Here is a 27,087-nt window from a genome sequence, read left to right as displayed (position 1 = left end):
GCTCCCAGAGCTGACAAACTGTCCTTAAATTCTCCCTTACACCTCAGATTTTTATTAGGTTTTTTTGGCTTGTGCTGGCTAAACACCTTTGGATGTGACAATGAGGTTTTTTCCCAACAGGACACAACTAGTTGCACAAAAAAACCCTTGCTTGGTGATCGGCAGCTCTGCAGCAACGCTTTGCCTTGGGCATAGGAGAAATATTTGCTTTTTAACCAAACAGTGGTGGGGTTACAAAGCCACTCGTTTTTGCAGAGGGAGAACAAAGTCACGTGGGCCCGTGGGAGGTTTGATAATGGTGGGAAAGGACTTTGGACAGACCCAGCTGGGGGTTTCCTGGGGAAGAAAGATACCAGCTGAGAGATGAGTTGGGGCCCTCATTTCCTGGGGGATCAGGGGAGAATCTGTACTGCTTATAAAGACACACACTTTATACCTCGTGATTTTCTGGCTTTTGACAGCCCTTAACAACAGTCCTTTCATTTAATAATGGTGTAAATGAGGATCAATGCTGAAACTCCACCCTTCAACACAGGCAGTATTTTCAGAGTCGTAAGGTTTGGGCCAGTACAGGGCTGGAGCAGGGGTCCAGCACTGCACCGGCTGTAAGATATCTGCACAGTGTGCCTCAGGGTGGTGCTCTCAAAAGGATGGAGAAGTATCTTCTCCCTGTTCCTTGAGGAAGTCCAACACAGAGGCAAAACTTGACAGACCATTCCTGCAGATGCCCCATTTCTGCAGGATGGGGTGGACCCATCACTAGCAAAGCAAGGGAAGCTCAGCCAGGAAGAGCAGATTTTGGGCTGCAAACATGCGAAAATAATCCTGAGTGTCCAGAGCTGCCCTGGGAAGGATGGGCACAATGTGTGCCATGCTCCTGAGGAAAAGCAGCTCTGCAAAGACAGTGCCTAGGAATGACTGTGAGGGTGAGGGACGTGTCCTGTTGGAGATGGCTGCAGGCAACCCCAGGGCTTCAGGTGATACAGCACCTTAGCCTGGCAGGAAGGTGCTGATTAGTCCCCTTCGTTCCCCCAGGCTTTCTCCCTTGGAGAGACCTTTATTCTCCTGTATTTCCTCCCTGCACTTGTAACTTACTTCAGTGAGATGCCACTCTATCTTAAATAAAAAAACCAGACTCAATATTTTTGTTGTTCTTTTCTGCACCCTACCTTTCTTCCGCATAATAAAAACACTCACACTGCTATCTATGCCCCCAGCACCATCAGCAGAGGTAACAAATAACCTTGTTGTACCCTTCCCTGGCAGAGCAGAAGACCCCATTAGCCACCTCCACCACTGCATGGGAGCTCACATGCTGCTGGAGGCAGGAAAATTGTAGGAAAACAGATCCTTAGAGCATTAATTCTCTGGGAAAGATAAGGGCCTTGACCAGAGGGGGAGGCTGAAAATGCTTCTGACAGAATGGCTTCTGACAGAATGGCTTCTGACAGGCTATGCCTTCCTGTGCCCTCAGGGCTGGCCCCAGCTCGCCCTGCTTTTGCCTGTCCCTTTGATCAGCAGCCTGCGGAAATGCGGCCCCCGACCGCCCAGTCCACGGCCACACAGGAGCACCTCACAGTCTCTGCCATCTTCCTCATAGGAGATGCATCCTAATCGAATTATTTCAGTCTCTTGGTGCTGGAACTTAATGGATCTTCTTGCCATTTTCTTGAAGGTGATATGCCCCAGGAAAGAGCTTTTGATGACATGCCTGCTGTGAGTTTTGAGACTGCATGATATACCCATGATAGAACAGCAGTATAAATAATGGATCTCTTAAAAAAAAACCCAAACAAACAAACAAACAAACCCCACCAAAACAAACACCCAAACCCTAAAAAACAGGGACAGTGCAGGAAATTTCAGCTGTAAAACAAAAGCTAGGCAGCCTCGAGTCAGTTGCTCAGTTCCAGCCGTCCACTCTATAACCCTGAGCAACTACACACTGAGTAAGTAAGGGGCAAATTATGTGCACACCAACTTTCTCTGGTGTAATGGAGGGGGACAGCCTGCCTTGGGAAGTCAGTCCCCAGGCACGGAGCCTGCAGCCGGCACTGACACCCATCTAGCAAGGAGCTTTTGCTTCTCTGCCACCGCTTTTAGCTCTCACACAGTCTTAGCTTGGAAGGAACATAGATGCAGTTCAGCTGCCTGTTGTCTGATGATTTCCAAGGCGGGAGAAGAGAGCCCCCACGTCCTCGGTGTTAGCACTTTAGTGCTTGCAGTGCTTCTCTTTGAGCAGGTGACTGGGTCTGGGGTAATAGCAAAAAAAGGCCCTGAGGAATACTTGTAGCAGTATTCTTGCAACTGGAAGCATGAGAAGCAGCCCCCAGGTTACATCAAGAAAAATCATGGACCTCAGTAAACTTCCATTTCTAAACATGCAGGACTCACATTTTCATATTTTCTTTCCCACCTTTTTAGGGGCCAAATCTTTCTTCTGTTAAATTTAAGCTAATACACAACTGAGGTCAGTAAAACTCATGCAGAAATTGAAGAGTTTAGATATTGACTAAAATATCAAATACGGAGAAAACTGTGACCTTTTCGAGATGTGATTTCTTCCCTTTCCATCAGTTTTTAATATTTCAAGAACAGACCTCTGGTTGACTTTCCATAAAAACACCTCCCTGGATACTGACAGCCATGCAAAACTCAGTGCAAACACTTGGCTCTGTGCTGCTGACAATGAGGTTGTGTTTAAAACCCCAGCAGTTCGCTGGCAGGGAGAAAGGAACATGCTGCCACTGCAGGAGCAAGTTGCCACCTTGCTAATTATTTGCCTTGGACTGGGCCCTTTTCTCAGCAAAGGGTTAAATATTTCAGCACAGAGCCCTGAAATTTGAGAATTTGAGACTGAGATTACAGAGTTGGAAGTGAACATTATTGCTAAGTATCCAGCACATCCAGCTCCCTGTAAGTGCTCACAAATGAGCCCTTTGGACAGAAATTTTTCCATGCGAGATGCAACATTTTAGCAGCAATTGAACTAAACATGCATTAAAAAGGTGGGGGGGTTTAACCTCTTTTTTTTAAAAAAAATTTAATATTTGTTCTAAACCAGTACAGGCAGTGACTGAGAGATGTGAAACAACTGAAAGAGCGCTTTTCTTTTGATGAAACAACACATTTTTTGAAATTTTCTACGTATTTGGTTTAAACATGAAAATTTGACAAGTCCAAATGCTCCCTCTACACCTATCACCTCCTGAGATTTATGTGCCGCCATGCTTAAAATGACAAAACCTAAGACCATGCAAACCACTCCTAGAGAACCAATGTCAAGTAAATACTCTCACAATTACTGGGCCAGACCTCCTGTAAGCTGGGATCATCACGGGAAGAACAGAAGGAATTAATCCCATATTTTCAATATTATAAAATGCAGGCAGTATGCAGATTTCAGGGAGCTCTACCAGGATATAAAAGTATGAAATGCAGGGGAAACCAGCTGTGAACTGCATCAAACAGAAAGGAACACTCATGGGTCTAATCTCAGGGCAGGAGCTGCAGCTTCCCTTAAGCATTTCTCTGCACAAACCTAGAACTGAACTTGCTGAAGCCACTGGCAAAATATTTCAATTTCATCCTCCCTCTTCGTGTACAAACAATTTTGTACGAGCAATCATCTGGCTCCATGAGTTAGGGTTAAAACAAGCAAAAAAAGCCACTAACGATGATCAGCCTGCAAATAACAGATACAGATGGGAGCTCCGTTACACTTCATTTCAGCCCATTAAAAAAATCCAACCACCAGTTTTCCACAGGACCCTACTTAGGAAAGAGGATGGTTAATCCATGTTCCACACCTCTGTCCCTAGAGCCTACTTCATGTACTGAGCAAACTGGACAACCAACCTCCTCCTGCAGTTCCCCCACTGTGTCCAGGGAACAGTCCCCCTGCAGGGTATGTAAATCCTTCACAGAACTTGCCCCTTTTCCTCTGAAGTTGTGTGGTGACTCTACTGCTGTAGATAAAGGCAGACAGCAGCCTAAAGCCTTCAACCTTCATTCTATTAACATTCTTAGGTTTGATACACAAGGTTGCAATCTCTCCGACATTAAAACCTTACAACTGAGGTTGGAAAAAAATCAGCTCTTCTGTTCCTTTATAAACTGGGATGCTGCCCAAGAAAGCTGTATCATGAGTGCATTTGAACACGCAGCTGCTTGTGTGCAGAGCTCCAGGGCCAGCACAGAGCAGACCTCCCCGTTACCATTTCTATGGCAGGATCAGGGAAGCAGAAAGCTGCTCTAGCTCCTAACTCTGCATCTTGACACAAGGCAGTTTTCCTGAGCAGCCTGAAGTAATGTCCCAGCCTGAAGCAGACCCGTACAGCTCAGGCACCTCCAGCTCATGCTGCTGTCAAGGTGACAGTGACAATCATGACAAACCCCTGCAGCAAAACCTCCCAAGGCTTTGCCTGCTGGAGCTCACAGTTTTCAACTGATTGGGTTTTTTTTTCCTTTTCTTCCTGAAAAGGGCTTCCTGATGGCTTGGCGAAATTTGTTGTCCTACATATGTTTGAATAGAAGTATAATTATGCCACAAAATGGAGTACTTTTCATGTAACAAAATAGAAGGAACACAACACACTGCATTTGGTGGAAAGGACTAGTTTGAAAGACATTCAGAATCTAGAGGGCATTAGAGAAGAGCAGAATAACAAAGTGGGCCTCAACTATCATTCAGTTCACTGAGATTAAAAAAAAATCAATTAAAAATCTGCCTGACAGTGGACCTTCTTACTCATTTCTCTGTTTAGTAGATCAAGCAAACAAGATTGAAGTCTCTGTATTTTTAGAAGTATGGGGAACATTAAGATATCATCTAGATTTTACTCTTTCTAAATAAGACATGGCTAAAGTAATGCATTATTTATTCCATATATTCCAATGTAGTGTCATTCAAGTCCTCTAGGCAGGATCTAGAGGATGATTAACAGGTTGCAAAAGCCCAACACAGTTCAGTTTGTCAACTGAAAGCTGAAGGAACCAAAGGGACTAAACAGCTTTTGGAAATAGGAATTAGGTTCTTATGAAATCTTTGTCCTTCATATCCCCATGGACAAGCATTTGTAAAGATTTAAGTACAGCACTGGAAGCTCATCTCCATCTCCCACCCATGGGGACAGGGGTTTCTCCGGGTGACCCAGACGACTGACACAGAGAAAGGATGGCAAAGCCACGGTTGCGGTCACAGGCACCTTTCAAACAGTTCAAGTGGTCTCCTTCCACTGGTGCTGTACCGTAATGAAAGCAGGACTGTACTAAGTAGAAGGCTGCTGGACAATGCAAGCCTTCTGACGGTTCCAAGCTGTTCCCAAGCAGCATCCCAATGGCGTCACTCGTGCCAGGGAGGAGGGATGCTGGCTATGAAAGGCTGTCCAGCCCAAAGCCAGTTTTGGTGCACGCTCCCTCCCAACGCACACTGGGCAGGAGTTGGGCGCCCCTGTGCACCATCCTGAGCTTAAATTAGTGCTGAATCAGCAATCAGCCTCACACCAGGAGCCTGGAAAGGACATTTCTAGAGGTAGAAGTCAACTGTGGAAGTTCCTTGACACTCTTGGTCCACCTTCAAGCCTTTGAACTGAAGTCACTGTTTCAGTAATTACATGGAGCAGCTGCAGCCCACCTAGCACAGCCCCCTGTACACACTTGGGAAACATCTCCATACAAAGTATAAAACTCCGTATCCAAAGTTTCAGAGATGACTGCATTAGCTTACTTTATTCATACTTGTAACATACTTCAAACTTTGATGCGGAGTTCTGCTAACTAATATCTAGTCAAAGACAAAAACCCCTAAGTCAATCCATGAAGACTAAGCAGTTCCATAACCTTCAAAATAAGTTCTTGAATGTTTTTATAGTATTTGATAGCAGCTTTTTATTGGTTACAAAACCTAAGCCCATATACAAAATTAGGAACACATTTAGATGCCTCTTTGAAAGAACGTTTTAGTCTATTTTAACTGATAGTTTAAAAAAATAATAAAAACAATGCAATTTTAAACACTGTTCTGAAAACGTAAAAGTGCAGCAATATACTTTGTTTCCTTTATTAACTATGAAATGGTGCAATCCCAATCAAAAGCTGATAAGGTCACAGCAGAAAGAACTGAGCAAGCACTTTGTCCTGCCTTACCCAGTTCTCTGATGTTCACTTTTATTGTAATGCATTGAGTGCAAGAAAAGGATCGAATCTTTACAGCAGAGGAAAACTTGCTTCAGTATCAATTTGTATGTAATCTCTAGAATAACAGTGAGTGTAGGCTGAACTGGGTATGCATCAGTCTATATGGCATAAAGGAGACTAGATTGAATTGGAAGGGGGAAAATATTTGTTCACAATAACATCTGCTGGAACTCTTAATTTCACAAAATCTTTGTGACCTTACCTAACTTTGACTTTTTATTGTTTAGTTTTTTAGCGAACACCACACAGTTTCAAGATTTTAGACTATAGAGTGTGAATAGGATGCAGTTACCATATGAAGCTTCAACTCAACTTCTGGGAAAAGAAAAAAGGCACAATGAACTTCAACTCAATTTTATGTGCACAAGAGTTGAAAAATCTGAGCCACCTTAAAGAGAAATTGATTCTAAAATTTATAAAACCTATAAATAATCAGAGGCCAAACCACTATATTAAAACAGATTATCTAGCAAGTAAAAATCTTGCAGTTTAAACATACGCTTGTATCCAGCTGAGATACAAGACAACTCACTCTTTAAAGTGGCTCCACCTTGGCAGATATATATTTAATGAATGCACACCTGCTATGTGTTGTTCATCAGTGGAAAAACAGCTGATCCACAAAGCTCTGATGGCATCTGTCCTTATCTTCATCACAGTAAATACAACCCACATCCAATAACTAAATTAGTTTAGATTTTTCTATCCCTTCACATCAATGCATTGGGAAATTACACCCAGTAAACAACAGCAACAAAACCAGTTTGTGTGATAGCTTACAGAATTTCAAAATTACCGATCTTCGCCCCAGCAATACCAAAATCCCTTTGAAAGTGACTGGGTCAGGCGATTTTCCAAAAGCAGTGACTTCATATACCTTATATAAAGTTATTTAATGTGCGCTGCACATCAGGTTTATGCTGAGTAACGGCAGCTTCGATACAGCCTCACACATCAACCAGTTTGTATGTTTTTAATCACATGAATAAGATTTGAGACTAACTTCTGAATTACTCTTCCAATACTCCAAGAATGAAGCTTTTATGACGCTTCTAAGTAGTTGCTGGTTTGTTGCCAACCACATCATCATAAGCACTGGTTACTAAGTAAAAAATATTTTAAGACTAAATTACAGTAAACATGAAAGCTCCACAGTTTAAACCCAATATAAATCAACCATATCCAATTATCAATTTAAAACAGAAGATATTGACTACTGAAAGTTGAAAGCAAGATTCTTTTTAACTAATACATTTTTGGACAGAATTTTTTTCTACAGTCTGGGACTCTTGCTTTCAGCTTAAACAGAAGTTCAAGTCCATAACAGGTTGTAGCTCAGGTAAAATACCATGCACAGCATTTGATTACTTCAAAACAGCAGGAACACACAGGCTGAAGTGAGTGGTCAAATAGGGCTCGCTGTTCTCAAAAATTAGGTATAATGGCAAAAGCTTTACCAGTCCAAATCTACAGTTCATTCTCCAACCCTGGTTTCTGAGGCAGTTAATGAACACACATCAATTACTGATAGCTGAAGTAGTTTTTTTGTTTGTTTTAAACTTAAGTGTTTAATCAATTGCCAAGTGTTGTTTTTATAAGTTACTTTTATTTCAGTTTCACCAATGAAATTCATTTGGCTTGCATTTTTGAATCTATTCTTCCACATAAAGTTTATGAAAATATGTTTGTGGAGGACGATGATGGAGGCTCAGAGCAAACTGGGCCCCTGTAAAGTCTTCCAAAATGTATGCATCATACCAAAGTGTCTTGATCCACAGCGCACCATTTTCCAAAGAAGCTACTTTTCCGTGGAAAGCCAATGTGCCACCACTATGGAATATTCTTAACAAAACTGCAGATTGCGGTTGTCAGCATGTGGCACCAGGAAAAAGGCAAAAAAAGGTAGTTGGGACTGTTAAAAAGAATTGTGAAACAGTTCAAGAGATCATGCATATGCATTTACAGTCCATGTGATAGTGATGTTTGGCAACTGCAAAGTGACCAATACATGGCTTGCTTTAGAAGCATCAAACGAAGAGGCATGTGTGTCTTGGAGCCTTTTGTTTCTTCACTTGGTAGCCATCTGGTGGTGCTTCGTACTGGTGTGGGACAAGAGAAGCTGCACTTTTTTTGAACTTAAAAATTAAATTCTTTTGTTTGAAGGTTGGCTGTTGGGTCGAAGTTGTAAGTACCTCCTTGAGTGGCTTCAGGAATGAGATTGGGGTCTTCATCAATCTACAAAACACAACAACAGAAACACGTGAGAGGCCAATTCCCTGCACGATTGGGTACACAGAGAAGAAATTAACAAATGTTCATATTTTCTTTTTTTAAAAAAATATTATTGCAATAAAATTAGATCTGGTTTTCCAATTCAATTCCTCAAATACATTTAAAAAGAGCAACACATCTACTCTGTTCTAATACCATCAGAGAAACAGAAAATTGTAATGGTTAGGGATAGTGCTGCTGTTTGGTTAAAGCAGTTATTATTTTAGCTACACAGTTTAATTTTCAGTGCCAATTTTTAGTACTTCTGGAGTTGGCTGATCACTAGTTGTGGATTCCAAAATTAGTTTTGTACTTTCTCCCATTTTCTTTCAACATGAAAATATTTTTTTATCAGCAGCTGATAGAAATACTTACATAAAACTTAAAAGAGTTCTTAGTATCTCCTATCAGAATTTGAAGGATTTAGAACTACCCATTTCAGAGCAGTTTTATACAGGTCTCATAAGCACAATCTGAATTTGGTTTTAAACCAGAAGTACTTCATTGCTCTATGGATACAGAGTGAAAGGAATCAGCAGCCAACTTCACCCAGCTTCCTCAGAGCTGTTAGAATTTAGGTATTTACAGCCTCAAGGAATAGCAAATAACACGATCAGTAGCAACAAAATCCACAAGTTAAACCCTACCCATCCTCCTGCAAATTACCAGCTGCACCAGTTCTCTGAGCTTCATTTGAGATTGTGTGTCATTCTGAAGCAGGATAGAGCTCGTGTGTGGGGTCTGAACAGTAGTGCACACATCAGAACAGACGCACCTAAAATCTTTCTCTTTACTTTGGGTGACACTGTCTAAACTGGGGGGAAGAGATTGAGGCCTTTGGTGACAGCAACAATCTGCACATCATGCCCACATGAAGACTGAGTCTGGTTTCAGAATGCGTCGCAAAATGTTTGTGTTTTGATAAATTAGCACTTCTGCCTTCTGCAGGGGTACTACAAAGTAACCCCACCTAAGGTCACCCGCCTTTAACACAAGAAACTGAAGTCAGGAAGCTGTTGGTGCTGCTCCTAAAGTACAAGCTGTGCACTTTACAGAGCACAGGAAAAGGAGCAGATGGGATTAGCAATGAAGGGACATTGAGCAGCCAGCAACATCGCATGAGAGTACAGAAGATCCTGAAGTGACAGAAGGTAAGAATACTCCTGGACAGTCCATCTTAACACTGCCAATCAGGCTAACATAACCAATCTCGTCTCCCTGAAGCAATCATGGAACTTCTACAGTTTTAAGTTTCAGAAGCTCCAGAAAACACAGTAATATAATAATCTGAAGGAAAGTCCTTCTCTTGAGTAAAGGAGGCAGATTCAGCCCATCAGACATAGATTAAATTGCATTAATGTAAAAAATAAATGCACAAAAGGGAGTACTAACCTCAACAGGGGTATTTTTCCACCCACATCAACCAGACTGTGTTCTTCAGCTAGGCGCAGAAGTCTCAAGAGTCTCTACGGAGACTTTAAGACACTGCTAACAGAATCACTACAGGCATAGGAAACTTTTCACATTACTTAGCCTCTGCTGACTAACTTCCCAATCATGTGACGGGCCCATGAATTGAAGATTATCGAGTCCTGAAGTTAGAGCTGGCATTTGGCAAGTTCAATTTAAAAGAAGAACTGAAAACATAGTTCTGCTAGGCTGCAGAACTACAGACACCCTGGACGGCCTAGAAAAGATAATTTGTCTTCGAATTGCATGTTGAAGTGCTCCTTAGAAACTCACAAGCAGCCAGTAGCAGGAGGAGCTGGAACCAGAGGGTCAAAGTACCTAATCTGGGTGCAACAAAATATTGGATGGCAACAATCAGCTGCAGAAAGTGTTAATAGTTTTGATGACTTTTCACTGCAGAATCCAGACTGAGCAAATACAGAGTTGAAATACAAAAATTTATCTGAAAGTAAGGATCTGCTTCCCCTTCCAAAGACTGATGTATGAGAAAATAAAAAGGAGAGCCAGAGAAATGTTTAGATTCTAATCACAAGTAATTACATGTCAATGTTACAAAATTAAGTCAGCATCAATCAATTTGTTAGGCAAAACTAGAGTAGTCCTCTTGATTTTGCTGAAGAGAAGTCCTAGTATTGAGAGACTCTTCAAAGACTTTAAATTGAGGGAAACTCTACTGAACCAGGACCAGGAAAACTGACTTTGAATATAATGTATGACCACTGGAACTGAGGAACAGTGACAATGTAGTTACTAAGCTAACAGCACAGTGCATATACTCTTCCATCTTTTGCATACTTACATCATCACCAGAGAAATACTGATCTATAATTTCAAATGCTAGTTTATAAATGTCTTCATTCTCGTGCTGTTGCAAGGCTTCGATTTTCTCTAACCCTGAATAAATGAAAATGGAGAAGAGTTTTGTAAGATTAACCCAGAGTAACTGACTACTTTCCATAAGAAAAATGATTAAACATTACTACTGAAACACATTAGAAAAGATGTAGCTCAGTTTGACAATATGACCTACACAGCAGCTCTCTTTGTCTCTAAGAGCAAAGAAGTAGTTTGTGAACTTTACATACCAGGGAATATTCCATTTTATGAACAATGGATAATGGAGTCTTCTCTTGGTTTAGATAAAACTCTATTTTTTAAAACTATTGTCTACTACATAACTTTTGGTTTAGTCATTGTGCTTTCCATGTACCACCAAAAAGAAGTGGCTACATTTGTGTGTTGCCTGTAAGTTTAAAACAGCAAGGTGACAAAGCAGCTAGTCCCATTTTCAAACTGGATAAGGAATAACACAAGGGAAAAGCTTCCAAGTGCATTATGTTCTTCAGTATCTCTTTGGTAGAATACATTAATTAGCATATGTTACAACTTGGATTGTGATATCAGAAAGACTCCTCATCCAGCTTTGGTCTGTAATGAAATTATGGGCCTCAAACTGCTTCCAAGGCAATGAACTAGAGCAAAAATTGTGTGTTTTACCACAGGACAAAGTATGTGCAACTATCAAATGAAAAGAATTACAATTCTCATTGAAACCTAAAAAATACCTAAGCTATAGAAAGCTCCTTCAACAATTGCCTCTACACAGCCATCTCCAAACTTAACTAAACAGAAAAAAGGTAACATCTCTCATTACAAGCCTCCCTTGTTTACTCAAATAGCCCATGGTGAATAACACTGCAGTAAACATCAACAGCACCAAGGGGAAGACAGAACAACATCCAGCAAATGACATTTTTTAAAAGCCTAGTAAGCTCTTACCTCCACACTCTTCTATAATTTCAGCTATTGTGCTAGCCTCATCGCCAGCCATTATCAGGATGTTTTTCAGGCCATCCAGCACCACCTGTACCACTTGAGAATCCTTTACTGAGAGTAGATTGCAGAACGGTGGGATTACATTTTGTTGTACAAGGTATTCAACCTAAAGAATTAAAACAAAAAAAAATTGCTTTCAACATTGTGCTTCTTACACAAATGGCTGCATGTGGAACATTTTAGTGACAGCTTGAAATCCCACTACACATACCTGATCTTTTCTCCCACTTATTGTCAAATTGCTAATTGCCCAAGCAGCTTCCTTTTGTGTCCCGAAGTCCCCCTGAAAAAAAAAAATTAATAGCTCATTAAAATCCGCATGGAAACATCTGTCAAACTTATTAAAAATCACAAACTCCTCATGTCAGATTTATAAAAAGAGGATGACAACTTGCATAGCTGATAGCTTGACTGACCTTAGCCAGCTGGTGTATGATCATAGGGATTAGCCCAGCATCTATTACAGCCTGAACTTGTTGCTGGTTTCCTGCTGTGATATTGGAAAGGAACCAAACTGCTTCCTACAATGGGATAAAGCAAAAAAGCAAAACACTTTTTAAAACTAGTCAGCAAATGAAAAAAAGAACTCAACCAAGCCTAACCACCTCAAAACCTAAAATCATACCATGAGCAATCACTAAACAGGTCTCCTCCTTTGTGTGCTAGCACTTCTAGCACACAAACTTTTATAGCACTGTGAAAGACAACAGGGAATCAATGTAAAATTAATATGATTGATCCACAGGGCCAGATTCTCTCTCACACAAGGAGTGTCTCCATACCTCAGGAGTAATACTGATGTAAACCTTATATCCACTTTGCACTGCTGGAGTCACAGACAAGCTTTAAACTTTCAATCAGTTTTGCAAAGAAAATAGGAAAACTGGTAAAGCATCATTAAAAAAGGACTTATCCTGTAATCCTACTACTGACAGCTCAGTAGTAGCTTTCTGTTATGTTAAAAGGAGGACTCCACCTTCCATTTACTTTGTTTAACATGAAGTGGTGTCCACAAAGCGCATTCAAGTATCACACAGGACACTCTGTCCTGTGACTTTGCTCAGCAGTTACTCCTTCAGGAGGTTCACCCACACAGCTACCACCTATCTCATGGCAGTTAGAAATTCCCAGTTACAAAGAGGGACACTTGTCAATCCAAAACATCTTAAAAAGGCTCCAATCTTTTAAAAGATGTAGCAAGTAGGCAATTATGAAGCACTGCAGAAAAAAAACATGGGTTCCCACTTTTTTAGGGATGTGTATCTTGCTTTTATTTCTATTTGCCTCTCACAATACAGACTTGAAAAAAACTCAAAGCATTTCAGTACATCTCTTGTACAAAAATAATTCCTTGGCATTCAAAAGAGCTCTTCATCATTCTTTTGTAAGAGCTAAAAGGGCAGGCAAAAATAAATCACATTAGTTTGACTATCAAAGATAACTTCTTCAGAGATCTTCACAGCTGACAGGGCCTGAAGAAACAGAGATTCCTCACAAATAGATTTTTCCTCAATGATACACTATATGGGGGAATCACATAATCTAAACAAAAAAGCCTTCTCCTCAGACAGACCATCTTTGCAATGGAAGATGGCACAATGACTAAAAAAAAGCAAATAACATGAAATACAGCTCTGGAAAACGAGGCACTGATCACTTGCATCAAACTCTCTCTACTCCACCCAATCCTCACAGCAGTGAAAGTTATTTCTGCCAAAAGGAAGGAGATGAAATGCAGAGACAATTTTCAGGAAAGGGCAGTGATACACCCTCCTTCCTTGAAGGAGAAGATGAACAAGAAAACAAACTTCACTATGAAAAGGTGGAGTGGGAAAACTGGATCAGTCTTATGCAACTCACTGGACTCAACCTAAATTATAAAAAACTGTAATTGAAGTTAGCCAGTTACTCACTTTGCAAATAAAGAGTATCACACTCCAAAGCAAAACCCTTCAGTCCTCCCAGAAAGCACGAGGCATCAACACCAATGCACGGATACTCACTATGGCTGTCTGGTTTCAGTCCTAGTTAAGCATCAGCCTCAAAGGCTGCATCTTTATACAAAATTGCCGGAAATAACAGCTGTAGGAAATTCTTCTGTAATATTCCACAGGCTACTGTTTTATTTCTTAAAAATACTAAGTTAGGAAGAAGCAAATCATACCTTGTTTATCTTCTCTTTTGGATGCGTCAGGAGATGCGGGAAATAAGACAAAACATCACAATTGAGAACAACTTGTGTCTGTTCATCAGTACCAGTTACTATGTTGCCTACTGCTCTCAGTGCTGCTGTCTGAATATCCAGAGTGGGAAGGAAAAAAAATTGCATGTTAAAGACAATGCTGTTACTTATGCTATAACAAAGATAATTTTAAGATGTCTCTTTATAAAAACACTTTGCAAAATACAATTTAGCACTTCATCCTCTGAGCTACATCAGAAAAATGGGTACTGTTTCATCAAAAGACACAGTACATCACAGAATAAATGCACTGCAGCTCAACTCAAAAAGTGCAAAGATTAGAAATTAAAAGAATATTAAAACCTTAGAAGATTAATTCATCATGTACCTGATCTGTGTTACAATTCCAATAACCGCTTCTAGGCTCTATGTCTGCTCAGGTTGCTCACTTCTCCATTCAGCTCCCCACTAGCGCACTCAAAACCTCACAACTACTTACTGAGTCTCAGATGACTTTCAGAAATGGACTTTACATCTTTATGTACTGGTCAGTAAAATGCTTTACAAGTGACAAAATACTGGAGAGACTTCTTTCATCACGTGAACTAGTCTGACAAATTTCAAGACAGCCAAATCTCATCCAAAGTACAAACTAAACAAACATGTCAAATGCAGATACACAAAAGAGCTCCGTATTACAGCGGATGGTTCATAAAAAACCCAGTACACATTAACTAACTTTTAGTTTCCCATTGTCTTTGAAATTAACCAAGTAATCTCAGTTAACCTTTCACAGCTAATTACAAATTTACTTTACTAAAAGGACTCAGCATTTGCAAATATTTCAATACTCTAAAGGTTCCAAAATACTGATTTCCATGAGCTATTCAGATAGAATATGCACAATCATGTATGCAGCAACAGCAAGAGTGCATATTACTTGAATTCTGGAAAATGTAAAATATGTTGTCATTAAATATTTTAGGACTACAAAAGGAAGGCACCTCTGGTAATCATACAACAGAAATTAATGTTTAACCTGTCACTTTACTTAAAACTGTATTAGTACTGTTTTGCTTGAGTTTTCTTTCTTTTTAATATTTTTTTCCCCAGTGTAGGTAACACTTTTTCTTCAGTTTTACCTGCACAAAATGTAGCTATAAATGTTCATCTCACTAACTCCACTAATACATACTGTAAGGCACATTTTTTTAGCAAACAGCATACAAAGGACTATTCAAACACAACTGAATCAGACTTACTTGAACTTTAACCTCCTGATGACTCAGAAGGGGAACTAGAAAAGGTACAACTCCCGAATCAATCACCATTTGTATCTGTTCATTTCCACCATCTGTTAAGTAGGACAAAGCCCAAACAGTGTCCACAAGAATCTACAAATTGGAGAGAACATGGTTTACATATTGAACAGAAAAACTGGTATAATGAAGGTTTAATTTAGTGAACAACATTACACTTATCTGGGGGTGGAGAGAGGAAAAACATGCAATTTAGTTATAGGAAAAACTTAAACATTATTATGATGAGACCTAATCAGTAAAATGTTAATTATGTACAACTATGAAAACCAGGGCCATTTGGTCCATCAGAGTAATTTCTGGATGTCCTCTCAAATTCCTTTTTAATTAAATACTACATTTTGGTGCATAAAGTGACAGCATACATCATCTCACAAAGGTAAACTGTTGGGCTAGATTTGCATTTCTAAGATAGACAACCAGCTCAAGTGAGTAGTTGTGCTAGTAACTTTCTGAAGAAAATACCAACAACAGCCTCCTTAGCGCTGCTGTAATTTGTTAGCTGTGCTATTTTATGATTATGGAATACATAAATTCTCTTAACTCTCTAATCCATCTGACACCTTAGCATTTCTGATCCCTAGTGCAGTTCTGAAGTGAAACTGCAAACAATTCTGGATGTATGCCTTTTCCTGCCTTCATGTTAAGAATAAAAAACACAGCAAAGGAAAGGAGTTCTTATACCAACTAAAGGACTAGCAACTATTGTAATGTGGCAACTGTTGAGAAGTGTTCAAGCAGAGCAAAATCCACAGAGGAATGCCTATCATGCAGGGCCATCTGAGAATCTTACAAGGAAAAAAAAAATAGTCACTGATGACTTGATAAGGACGATTAGAAAGCCCTTAAAAATAGACAGGTACAAAAGTTAGTCATTGAAAGGCAGTACCTGAAGCAGAAACAAAGCCAGCAGAAAGAGGGGTATCACATCACATAAAGATGATGTTGGGAACTGCAGGAAAAGAAATCTGGACCCCACTAAGGACATCATCTGTTGAGGAACCTAGATCTAGTCTACTTTTAAAACAGATACCCATTTAAATTACCCACTTTGAGAATAGCTGAATATTGCAGTAGTAGAACATAGGAAGGACTTTCCAGTCCTGACCCACAGGCTGTGTCCACCGAGCCCTGGATGCCAGCCAGCACAGCCCAAAGGCTTTCCTGCCACAGCCTGCTGCTGCCCTCACCTCCTGTGCTGCAGGGACAGCGGAACGTGCTGCAGTGGAGCCACTATGGCAGCAGAAGCAGTGAGAGATGGTGCCTCACCAGTTTGCTGCCCCACAGCCCTGTTGGTGACAAGAGCCGCAGCCGCCAGAAGCGCTCACAGGACTGTGGGCTGACCTACCTGCATCACTGACTCATCTCCAAAGATAGGTTTGCTGCTCCAGTACAGAGAGGCTGGGACCAGACTGGTACCTCCAAACTAGCACCTGACTCTCAGGATCAAAATGATGGACACCCTAATTGAGGATCAGTCAAAACCTGGCATCACAGTCTCATACCTACATCAATAAGCTCTCATACAATCATTGCTTGCAAAACTTTAAAATTTGCCAGGGAAAAGGAGCCTACAGGTTAGAAGTATATTTGGTTTCACAATTAATTCCTTTCAGCTTTGTCCAAATTACGCATTGAAAAGTCACCATGTGCTGTCTCCCACTCACATTACACTGGGAAAACCCTGGCAAAATCCCAGATTAAACTGTACAAATATTTTGTGGAGACAAGCCCACTTCACCATTAAAAAAGCAGCAGAAACACCACTACTACAGCGTTGAACTAACAAATGATAGTCCCACCAATCTTATGCTTTATTTTATCCCCGAACCAGACAAAAGGGTTCAATTCCTTCTTGCCTAAACTAAAGGATCACTGTAGGGATTACAAAGTCCTGATAGGAGAAGGAGGAGAAAAGCAGCTCAATATCCCTCGGTTACACAGATCTTTGTTCTGAAGTCCCAATATATAAGGCTTCATGAGGTAAGTCCGTCCCCTAGGACATTACTTGGAAAAAACCAGGTAAACTCATGAATCAGGAATGTGGGAAGTACTGAAGGAAGGAAACATGATGGTTGTCAAAGGTGCCACAAAACAATAGTTTATTACTGTTTATTTAAATATATTTTCATATGTGATTTCTTTAGTTAAACATTGCAAAGTCAGGCACCCAACAGGTTACAAAAGTCAGATTTTACCCTTATGATCACAATATTTGACTGGACTGATATATAGAATTACACATAATTTTTTTTACGCATACATTACGTATCATCTATGCAAAATTATAAACTGGGGCAGAATTAAAGTGCAGCTGATGGTAAAGCTGGCACTTTAATTTTCTAGTGCTCAATTCCACAAGATAGGATTTTTAAAAGGTATTTCAAATGTACAGGATAAAAAAATGCCATCTTTTACAAAAGGTATTTCAGAAATGGTATTTTCACTTTCTTTTTTGTGCTCTGAATGACTACAGTTAGATGAGTCTTCATATTTAATTGTGCATTTATGACTTAATTATACATAAATTAACACACAAACCCAAGTTTACTACTTTAACACAATCCTGCAGCATTATCTTTGTAGCAAAAACAAAGAATCTAAATAACTAAAACTTTAGAAATTACTTACGTTTATATCTGTATGGTAAATGAGAACACACAATGCTGGCAAAATCTGAAAAGAAGTTCATCAGTCATTACAGTAGAACAAAATTGGTGGTAAAATTATGAATCCAAGTACTGTAATCACAAATCTTAGCTTGAGTCTGCTTTAGTATATTGTAATCACACACTTTCCAGCAGTTGGTCCTGCCCTCAAAGTATGTACAAAAATATGTGTATTATACTTCCAATTTGTGAAAATATGAGACAGTACTATATTCCAGACACAGAATGTAGACTGTATTTTGAGAGAAAACAGGCAAATAACAGAGATAAGACACCCCGCTGCTATTTTTAAAGTTTGTTATCACACACAATAAAAATTATTAGCCTAACAGCAATACATAAACCTCTTGGATTAAAGTTTAATTTTTTAATAATCACATATGGTGAAATATAAAACTGGGCTGTGATAAAACTGCTTAGAACAGAGTGTTTTATTTAGTAAAGCATTACTTGTACAAGTTTCCCTGTTTCTCTGCTTCACTTTAAAAATTTCATTAAAGTTTAGTTGTTAACAGTAACATATTTGATACGGCTTCAAGAACTGTATCTACACTTTTGAATTTATCTTAAAATCAAGAACTGTACTTACAACTACAGTTCTAGTCAAATAGCTCCATTTTACTACTGTGCCTACCCTATCACTGGAGCATTTGCTCTGTTCACCAGTTTAAAAGGCTTTTCAGGATTTCTGCTCAGGTTGGGACTTGGCATGGACTGCATGTTCACACTGAGTCGAAACACAAACCACACTACTTACACTTCTTCTTGCTGAAAATAATTACATTTGAATTCTTCTACATATAAAATCACATTTGTAGCCTTTTTTTTTAATGAAAACATGTAATGCTGAGTATTTTAATGCTTTCTAGTGTGTTAATTTTTTGTTGTATAGATCATCACTTTAGTCTTACTCAGTTTCAGACATTACAAATACCTTTATTACAGGCATTGTAAGAACCACCAAATTGGTCAAAGTATTTCATGTAACAACTGGTAAGTGGTACAACACATGTGCAGTGACAAAAAACATGCAGAAATTCATAGTATGACAATGTAAAACATTTGGCTTCTAGCCCAGAGTATAAAACATTATCTGTCTCATAATTCTTTATTTACCTCCTGAACTGTCTCCATAGGCGGTGGGGGGTCCTTATTCCTGCAGAGATTTACAATGACCCATGTGACGTTCCGAAGGAAGGTGATGGGAATGGAGGGATTGATGAAGGACAGAAGAGGTTTGACAACTCCCAGTGATATGACATAATCTCTACACTGAGGACCATCACCTACGGAAATGAAAATTGTTGCAAAAGAAATTACATTAAAAATGGAAAATCTTGAAATGTATGCAATGACATGTTGGGATACTGAAATTCTATGTTTCCTCACCAACAGTCTACTACTAAAAGGTCGTATTTCATTAAATATACATACGTACAGTCATGTATGTATATTTTAGGAAACACAAAATTTATCCTGTTAATATTTTGCATAGCAAGTTATACTATTATTTAGAAAAAAAACAGGAGGTACATATGTAATTCTGGCCACATTATGTATTTTAAAAAAATTATATCAAGACACAGAATTCAGAGGAAACATAGTCTCTTATGATAATGCCAATGTTCAAAGTTCTAAAATGAAATGCTCCCTGAATTCAAATCATTAAAACAACAAGTTACCTATAATATTTCCGAGAGCCCAGACAGCTTGCTCACAAACATTCTGGTGTGGTGAATGAAGTAGTCTCAAGAAGAGGGGTACTGCATCTGCAGAATGCAAAGATTGGATTTGTTTAATACTAAATCTTGGTATATGAGCAACATTTTCACTGATTTAAACAGAACACATTCTCCACCATGCCTCAAACATGTTTTTATTATGAAGCGTGCACAAAACCTCAGTTAAACATTTCTATATTTATGTAGAGAAGGGAAAAATAGACTTGAGAATAGAATTATTAAACAACAATGCTCCCCACATTTATACATTTTCTCATTTTTCTCAAAGTGGTAGGCAGACCCTCAAGTATGCAGGTGTGAGGTCTCATGTCCTGGTAATTCAGATTTTCCAGTTATCCAGGATCACAACACATACCAAGCAGAATGACATGCCTACTTGTGCAAACGTGCTTCATATCTTGACTTTAAGAAAATAGCTTCCTCCCAAGAGGTGGCTATAGTTAGTTTCCATATGCAGTGAAGATTTATGTCCATCTGCCAGTCCCAAGACACGTTTTAATTTGCTCTTATATAATGCCAGCAACATACCAAATTAAGGAAGTGGTACTAATTTTAGATAACATTCTCTGTGGAATTAAATATATTTGATAGAGCTAAGAAACCATCCCACTATTATTTCCATGCACTGTTTTCCTTCAGACAACCCATACTGTTTGAAAGACAGTAATTCCTGCAGCAATTTTTTATATCTGTATATGATCACACTCATCCTATAGCCTGAATAAACTAGATCAATTTATATACTGTTAGAGAGTAATTTTTCTTGCAGAAATAGCTTCGGAAATTTTTAAAAAGTGCAACACGGTTTGTGAGCAACTGTGAATCAATATTGTGTTGATAATGTAGCGCAAAAAACTCTGATGTGTGTTCCTGAAAAATACAGAGTGATGAAGAATAAAAACAACCTGAAATTCCTTCCCCACCCCAGAGGAGTGATTCAGCCATTGCCTATAACTGACAAGCTAGCAGGGACAGCAGCACACTGTTGCTTAAGAACACTCAGTCTTGTAATAATCATCCCACTTCCATTAGCTCAAGTGGAATATTTTAGCTTCCTTCTCAGCAATTGAGATTGAGATTTACAATTTACAGCCATATATGCATTCAACATATTTCAGAGAAGAGGGTCAACTATGTAGTTTATACTAGACTGCAATCCTGGTATGCTGTCAAAACCAGGAATGAAGTTATTTCATAATAGCACTCAAGCAGGAGGACAACCTGAGAGAGCATGAGTTGAGGTTATCTGACCTACCACTCTCAAAAGATTAATTACTCCTGCTCCAAACTGGCTCCTGCCAAGAGCTATTCTGTGCATATAGTACTTCTCCTCTTTTGCTGGGCCTTCCAAATACCATCTGTCCCTCCTGACTGCAGGAGGCTGCTTTCTTTTGTATTAAGGCTGCACCAGCCTCTTCTGTAGCTGCAAGGGTCTATTGCTTTGTTTCCTCAAACCATTCCTTATCTAAAGTGAGAAGACCTGGGAGACTGTTTTCCCTTAGTCATCTCCCAAGCAAAGCAGCAAGATTTTTAGACTAAACTTCATCCATTTTCTCTTCATGAGTAAAATGCTTTTTGATTCTCTGAAGTCATTTTAGTACATTTTCTTCTTTTCAAGCATTTACTAAACAGATTTTGGGAGACCTGTGTCCCAAATTGAACTTCTAGTAATTGTTCAGGTACCAACAATGCTTTTAGTTGTGCTGTACATACTTCTATTCTACTTTTAATTTTTACTTTGAGATTTTTTCCAGATTTTTTCCTGCAACACAAATACTATAAACATCCATTCTGTTAGATTCATTCAAACAGGATAACATTGTGGGACATGGAAAAGAAAGAAAACAATGACTAACCAATGAACAAGTTGAGAAGGAAGAAAAAACTTGGGAGTAGATTTTCAAAGGTACTTAGACACCAGAAAAGCAATCTAAAAACAGAGGTGCCCAAATCACATTAGGAATTTTTGAAACAAATTCAAGATATTGATTTTTTTTTTAAAAGCTTTTGGATTTTTATCCAAAGCTCATTTTGGTACGATCATTTTAACCAAAGTTTATTTTGGTTAATAATAATTACTATTCTATTGCTCAAATACCTTAACTATACAGAATCTAATAATTAATGAATTATTTTATTAGCCATGGAAACATACAAACCAGCATTTTCATTTGATAGGCAGGTTCATACACTTTAAAAAAAGTCAAATAACTAAGTCACCATTTTCCCATATAAAAATCGGAATATGAGTAAATAAAGACAGTTTATTATATATTTCCTTATCTATAATCTACTGTTTAATGACAACATATTGTATTTATTTTAAGGTGATTAAAGGTGATTTTTTTAAGATAAGTATGCTGATCCATCAAAGCTATAGATATAATCCTGAAAAATGTATTTGCTTAATTTATCTTCAATTAACTTCAGAGTTTCTTTCCTTTCTCACTGTCTGGTTAAACAAGAAATGAAAGCAGCACAACAAACTTGAGTGTACAGTAGATACTAATCATACAGACAAGGAAAGGATGGTCATTTTCTTAACAATGTATTTAAATGTGCAACCTTACATAACTGTACGTATTTAACAACTTTACTAAGATTTATGAACATACCTTTGAGGTAGAAAGAATTAATTCCTAACTTAAGTGTTAGTCACGGAGCAATTAATGGTACACGATTTCAGAAATCAAACCGAGAATGAGAAAGGACTAAGACTTTTGTCAGTTATTGTATCACCTGTCATTCTCTATCCTCTTTATGGGAAAATCCTGTCTGGGATCCTTAACATTAATTGGTAGTGACAACCAGATTAATGTTTGAGAGCAAACATAGAAATGCTTCTGTAGTCTTTGCTAAATCTTTAGGACAAACATGTATTTATTACTTTAATGGCATTGATAAGAAATGGCATCCATTATCCAAATACTTCCCTTTGTATTTCCCACAATATCCACCGCCACTGCCTCCTCCCAAGAAAACCAAAGTTGTAATACTTACTCGACTGTACAACAGCTTGAGTCTGTGCAGAAGTGCCTGATGCTATGTTAGTCAATGCCCATGCAGCTTCAAATTGTAATGAAGGACTGTAATGAAATAATTTTATACTAGTAAGTTGAAACATGATCTGAAGACTATTTTATGGCTCATTTCAGTATTACTAGCTGTATCCATCTGAAATACTCTACATTTAGGCAGTACCACTGGGCCAAAATTTTAAAAACCCCAACATCCAAGCCTGGACATTTCAGGGGAAAAGCTGTAAGAAAAAAGAAATTTTGCATTCTGTGACCTTTTGTAAACCATCTATCGCTCTGAATTAATATTAGTAACAACAACAACAAAAAAAATCCAAACAACGAATTAAACTTGATTCTTCCAATATTACATTCCAGATCAAGTGCAAGCTGGTATACTTGGATACAGACATTTTTCTGCTCCATCACAGACAGGGGAAAGATCTAGAATCAGTATGAAAAGACAGCAACACACCTTACTTATTAAATACAGATAAAATTAGTTACAAGTGTCATGAAAGCTGGGAGGATGTCTCTTCCAAGATGTCTGCCAACCATTGTCTATGCCAACAGCAGTTTAGTAAAACAGTTTGCATGAAAACTGCTGTTCAAGCAAATACTGAAGGTTAAGAGTTCTACAAGCTACGAAACAGTTTACAGCCCATGGTCATTAGCACAACAGCAAATGTCTGGATTTAGGAAGAACAGAGAATATTTACTGTTAGGTGACTTTCATTTCCATGTTCTTTGTGTCTTTATCAGTCATGCTTAATATATAGCCATAGTACCTGCTTCTTTTAAACTTTTTTGTGTCTTAATTTCCAAAGCAATGTGAGGTTTTATTGAGGATGAGATTGCAAAAGAATTAAACAGGAGGTAAAAACAAATCATAGCTGTCAGCAGCTACCTACAAACCTTGAAATTTTAGGACCAAGTGCATTAAAATTCTAGTTTTATGCTAGTCCCTTTTTTCTTTCTCTTGTGATAAGCTTTCAAGTATAACATGAACAACAGCTTTAATGATTTGTTATGCAAAATCTTTTCAGAGTTTAACTCTATTAAGTATTATATTGCAATCACGATTAAAAGGACTGCTTAAAAACGTTGAGTTCAATTTTGAAAGACTTACTAAACATTTACAAAGGTAAATCATACAAAAACTAGCAGAAAATTCAAATTAAAGGAATTTTCAAAGCACTGAGCCATCTACTTCGGGAGCAGACATTCATGACCCAATTTAAAATGCTTTCCTGATTTGAACATTATTGTCAGCTGCCTTCTAAGCAACTGTTTTGTTAAACAAGCTAGAAAAAACCCCTCTACTCAGAGCTCGTATTTTTGCAGCCATCAAAATATACCAAAAATACCAAACCATATTTTTGAAGTTCCTAGCTCTCATAGCTACAGAAATAACATTGAAAATGGAAATATTACAAATACATTTATGTCAAAATCAAAGACAGGCTAAAATATTTACCTCAATTGTGTTAATCCCCATCTATTTGAATCAGGGGCTCATGCTTTGTTGAATATGGCACATTTTGTTTCTTACACATCACTAAATTCTTGCAACTACATGCTCAGTGTGCTCTACCTTCTTTACTGAAGCTCTTGTTTTCTAACAAAGACTCAGAGAGCATGCTCACCATGTTCTACCATCACATAAGAGAGCAGCAGAGAGCCAGAAGGAAACACACCTTGCAGTGAGAAGAAACCAGAAACTTAAGCTAATCATCTTAATGAAAAAGACAAATGTATTCTGGAAAAGACCAGGCATGTTCTCTGCCTTCATGCAAATACACACAACAAGTCTGTGGCAGGTTTCTTAAAAACAGCTGGTAAAACGCTGAAGTATTGAAAACCAGTGAGAAATGTAGTAAGGTTTTCTCTCTCCATTAGCTGGATACGCTCAAACAAGCTCTAAAAAATTAAATGACATTTCAGTGGCAGAATAAATATTCCTGGAGAACTTATGATTTACCATCATGGAATGTGATCCACTGTGTCAGATTATATGGTGCTGAAATCCTCAGTTTCATTTCAAATAATGATTTTTTTTTTTTGGGGGGGGGGGGGGGGGTGCATATTTCCAGTAACTGTGAACATTTTTAAAAGAATACTTACTTATCATCCCTTTCTAGGCATTTTACCAGAATTGGTAAAATTCCAGATTTTATTAAGTCATCAATAGGTGGATTTCTGTCACTGGATAGGAGTTTTCTGTCAAATTAAAAGCAAAAGTAAGTAACTTTCATAATGAAAGATGTGTATAAATTATGTTTCTGTATCTTTATTTTTTTTTTACCTTGCAGCTTGGACAGCACTCAGTTGGATCACTGGGTTGTCACTTGTGGCATTCTGAAAAAACAATTAAAAAACACAGTAAAAATTTAAAATGCACAGAACACACCCCTCTTGTTTAAAAAAAAAGGTTAAATGTAACATACCTGCAGTATAGCTTCTAGTGTTACATTTTGCTTGAAAAGAAAAAAAAAGTGTTAGTAATTTTGCTGATAAATTATAGCCTTCTTATACATTTAATACAAGCAAACTTATTTTAACAGTGTATTAGTTCATAAATTTGCTTTCAAAATTTGTTTGCAAGACAACAGAATGCATTGTTTAGAGAAATCGCCAAAGTTTTAAAAATAATTCCAGAATCAAGGAACTTACTGCTTTGAAGTCAGCATCAACATCAGAGTCTTCTAAGCTTTCCTCTTGAGGAACATTTCTTTTTTTCAAAAGATGTTCATCTCTTTTGTTCTGTAAAGGAATGACAAAAAATAAAGCCACTTTTAATGCGTATTAATACAGGGTGGTGATACACAATGGACCCTTTGAATATGTAAGTAGAGATAAGGTTTCCTTTTTTTAAAGGTATTTGTAACTGCAAATAGAATTTGCAGTATTTCAGCTGTAAGAATCTCGCAGCTTGCTAATCAGACAGATCTACAACAATCCATGACATTTGAATTAATCAAAACTTACAGTTTGGGGATTGGTTTTCCAACAGACATTTACAATACTCATAAGCTCTGCATGACGTTAACATTTAGCCACACATAACATAAATTCTTTTTCAGTGTAGGATTATTTTTCAGCTAAACCTGTTTCAAAGCTCCCTGGTCACATTTATTTGCATCTTGTGTGTAAAGTAGCTTGCTCCATGCACACTGGCACTTGCAGTATTTCCTACTCATGCTGTTAGCCTAATTTCTGACTTAAAACAAGACACCCTCCAGTCTTAGCTCCGTTAAGGATTTACAGAAGAATAAAATTATCTTTCCAGTGGTAAAGTACCCATTTAACATTTCATTTTAACATTCCCAATTTAACAAATTTGAAGACATAAAACTGTAATTTAAAAAGAAAGAAAAACAAATCATCAATTGTTTACACTTTTTTACAAATTTAAAATGTACTAGAAGTATTATACCAAAACTATGAAATGGTCTCTTCTAAATTTTAGACTTGATATTTTGTTTGGTATGTCTAGAGATACAAAGACAGAAGGGGCAACGGAAGATGATGACGCAGTATGTGTATCTGAACATCTTTTTATGTTTGGTTTTGCTTTTTCAACAAGCACATTAAGATTTTATTCTTTAATGATGCAAAATGTTGAAAAAGAGTAAGAGCCAGCTCTAACACCAAGAAGAAATCTAGCATGGTAGCAGAGAAAGGCAGGCTTTTCAGTCTCAAATTATCTGATAACCACAGTACTCACTAAAGAGATTTTATTATACCACACCTTGTTTGTAATACATAAAAAGCCTCTAAATAGAGTGATGTATTGAAGGGTCCCCAATATTTTATTATATGTTAAAAAAAACCAGCAGTCCTAGGACCAAAAATTTCTTGCTTACCTTTTAGACATCTTAAAAGAATTTAAAACAAGTTTCAAATCCTCCCAAGCAATACTTTTTTTTTTAAAGATAAGACAATGCTAAAACAACAAACAAGCACCAGAATAACCGTTTAATGCAGAAGACAACATCCCACAGACTTAGCACAGTTTAATTTGAGTCAAGTTTTAAGTACAGAAACTAGATCCTCAAAGAGTGCACAAGACCACCTAGACTGGCTGTGGCAGCCTCTCCAGAGCCGTGCAGTAATGGCTGTATACATGGATCACATCCATACAGATAAGCACCACAGGCATTTTGTCAGCAAGTGGATCTGGACAGGAGGAAGATGGAAGTGAGCAGGCAGTTAAATACCGAGAAAGTAGCGCTGTGCAGATAAACTGCATCATGCAGAACACAGTAACAGATGGATTCACCATAAAGACCTGTAATGTATTTACCCGATTTTCCCATAACAGACACTGAGCTGAACAAGAGCCTGGTTCTCTCCTATTCCATTAAGCCTTCTATACCTGCA

At 38.2% G+C, this 27,087-nt stretch overlaps 1 protein-coding gene across 2 annotated transcripts in view; it reads right to left on the bottom strand.

The window, feature by feature from the left end:
* Positions 1 to 5,702: 5,702 nt before the first annotated feature.
* KPNA3 (karyopherin subunit alpha 3) overlaps positions 5,703 to 27,087 on the bottom strand; it is a 48,152-nt gene continuing 26,767 nt past the window's right edge. For both annotated transcript variants that reach the window (XM_039567467.1, XM_019286374.3), the window contains exons 3-17: positions 25,378 to 25,467; positions 25,152 to 25,181; positions 25,010 to 25,062; positions 24,829 to 24,924; positions 22,688 to 22,773; positions 19,628 to 19,714; positions 19,062 to 19,231; positions 17,908 to 17,952; positions 15,220 to 15,351; positions 13,940 to 14,068; positions 12,192 to 12,296; positions 11,987 to 12,058; positions 11,719 to 11,881; positions 10,739 to 10,833; positions 5,703 to 8,433 (exon numbers count right to left, since the gene is read on the bottom strand). In XM_039567467.1, coding sequence (XP_039423401.1) covers positions 8,335 to 8,433; positions 10,739 to 10,833; positions 11,719 to 11,881; positions 11,987 to 12,058; positions 12,192 to 12,296; positions 13,940 to 14,068; positions 15,220 to 15,351; positions 17,908 to 17,952; positions 19,062 to 19,231; positions 19,628 to 19,714; positions 22,688 to 22,773; positions 24,829 to 24,924; positions 25,010 to 25,062; positions 25,152 to 25,181; positions 25,378 to 25,467 — 1,452 coding nt within the window. In that variant the 3' untranslated portion in view covers positions 5,703 to 8,334. The remainder of the gene's footprint in view (positions 8,434 to 10,738; positions 10,834 to 11,718; positions 11,882 to 11,986; positions 12,059 to 12,191; positions 12,297 to 13,939; positions 14,069 to 15,219; positions 15,352 to 17,907; positions 17,953 to 19,061; positions 19,232 to 19,627; positions 19,715 to 22,687; positions 22,774 to 24,828; positions 24,925 to 25,009; positions 25,063 to 25,151; positions 25,182 to 25,377; positions 25,468 to 27,087) is intronic.

Source organism: Corvus cornix, chromosome 1 (genome assembly GCF_000738735.6).
Source record: "Corvus cornix cornix isolate S_Up_H32 chromosome 1, ASM73873v5, whole genome shotgun sequence".
In the NCBI taxonomy this organism is placed as follows: Eukaryota; Metazoa; Chordata; class Aves; order Passeriformes; family Corvidae; genus Corvus; species Corvus cornix.
Note: the sequence above shows the minus strand (reverse complement) of the source record. Positions and strands in the feature narration are given on the sequence as shown.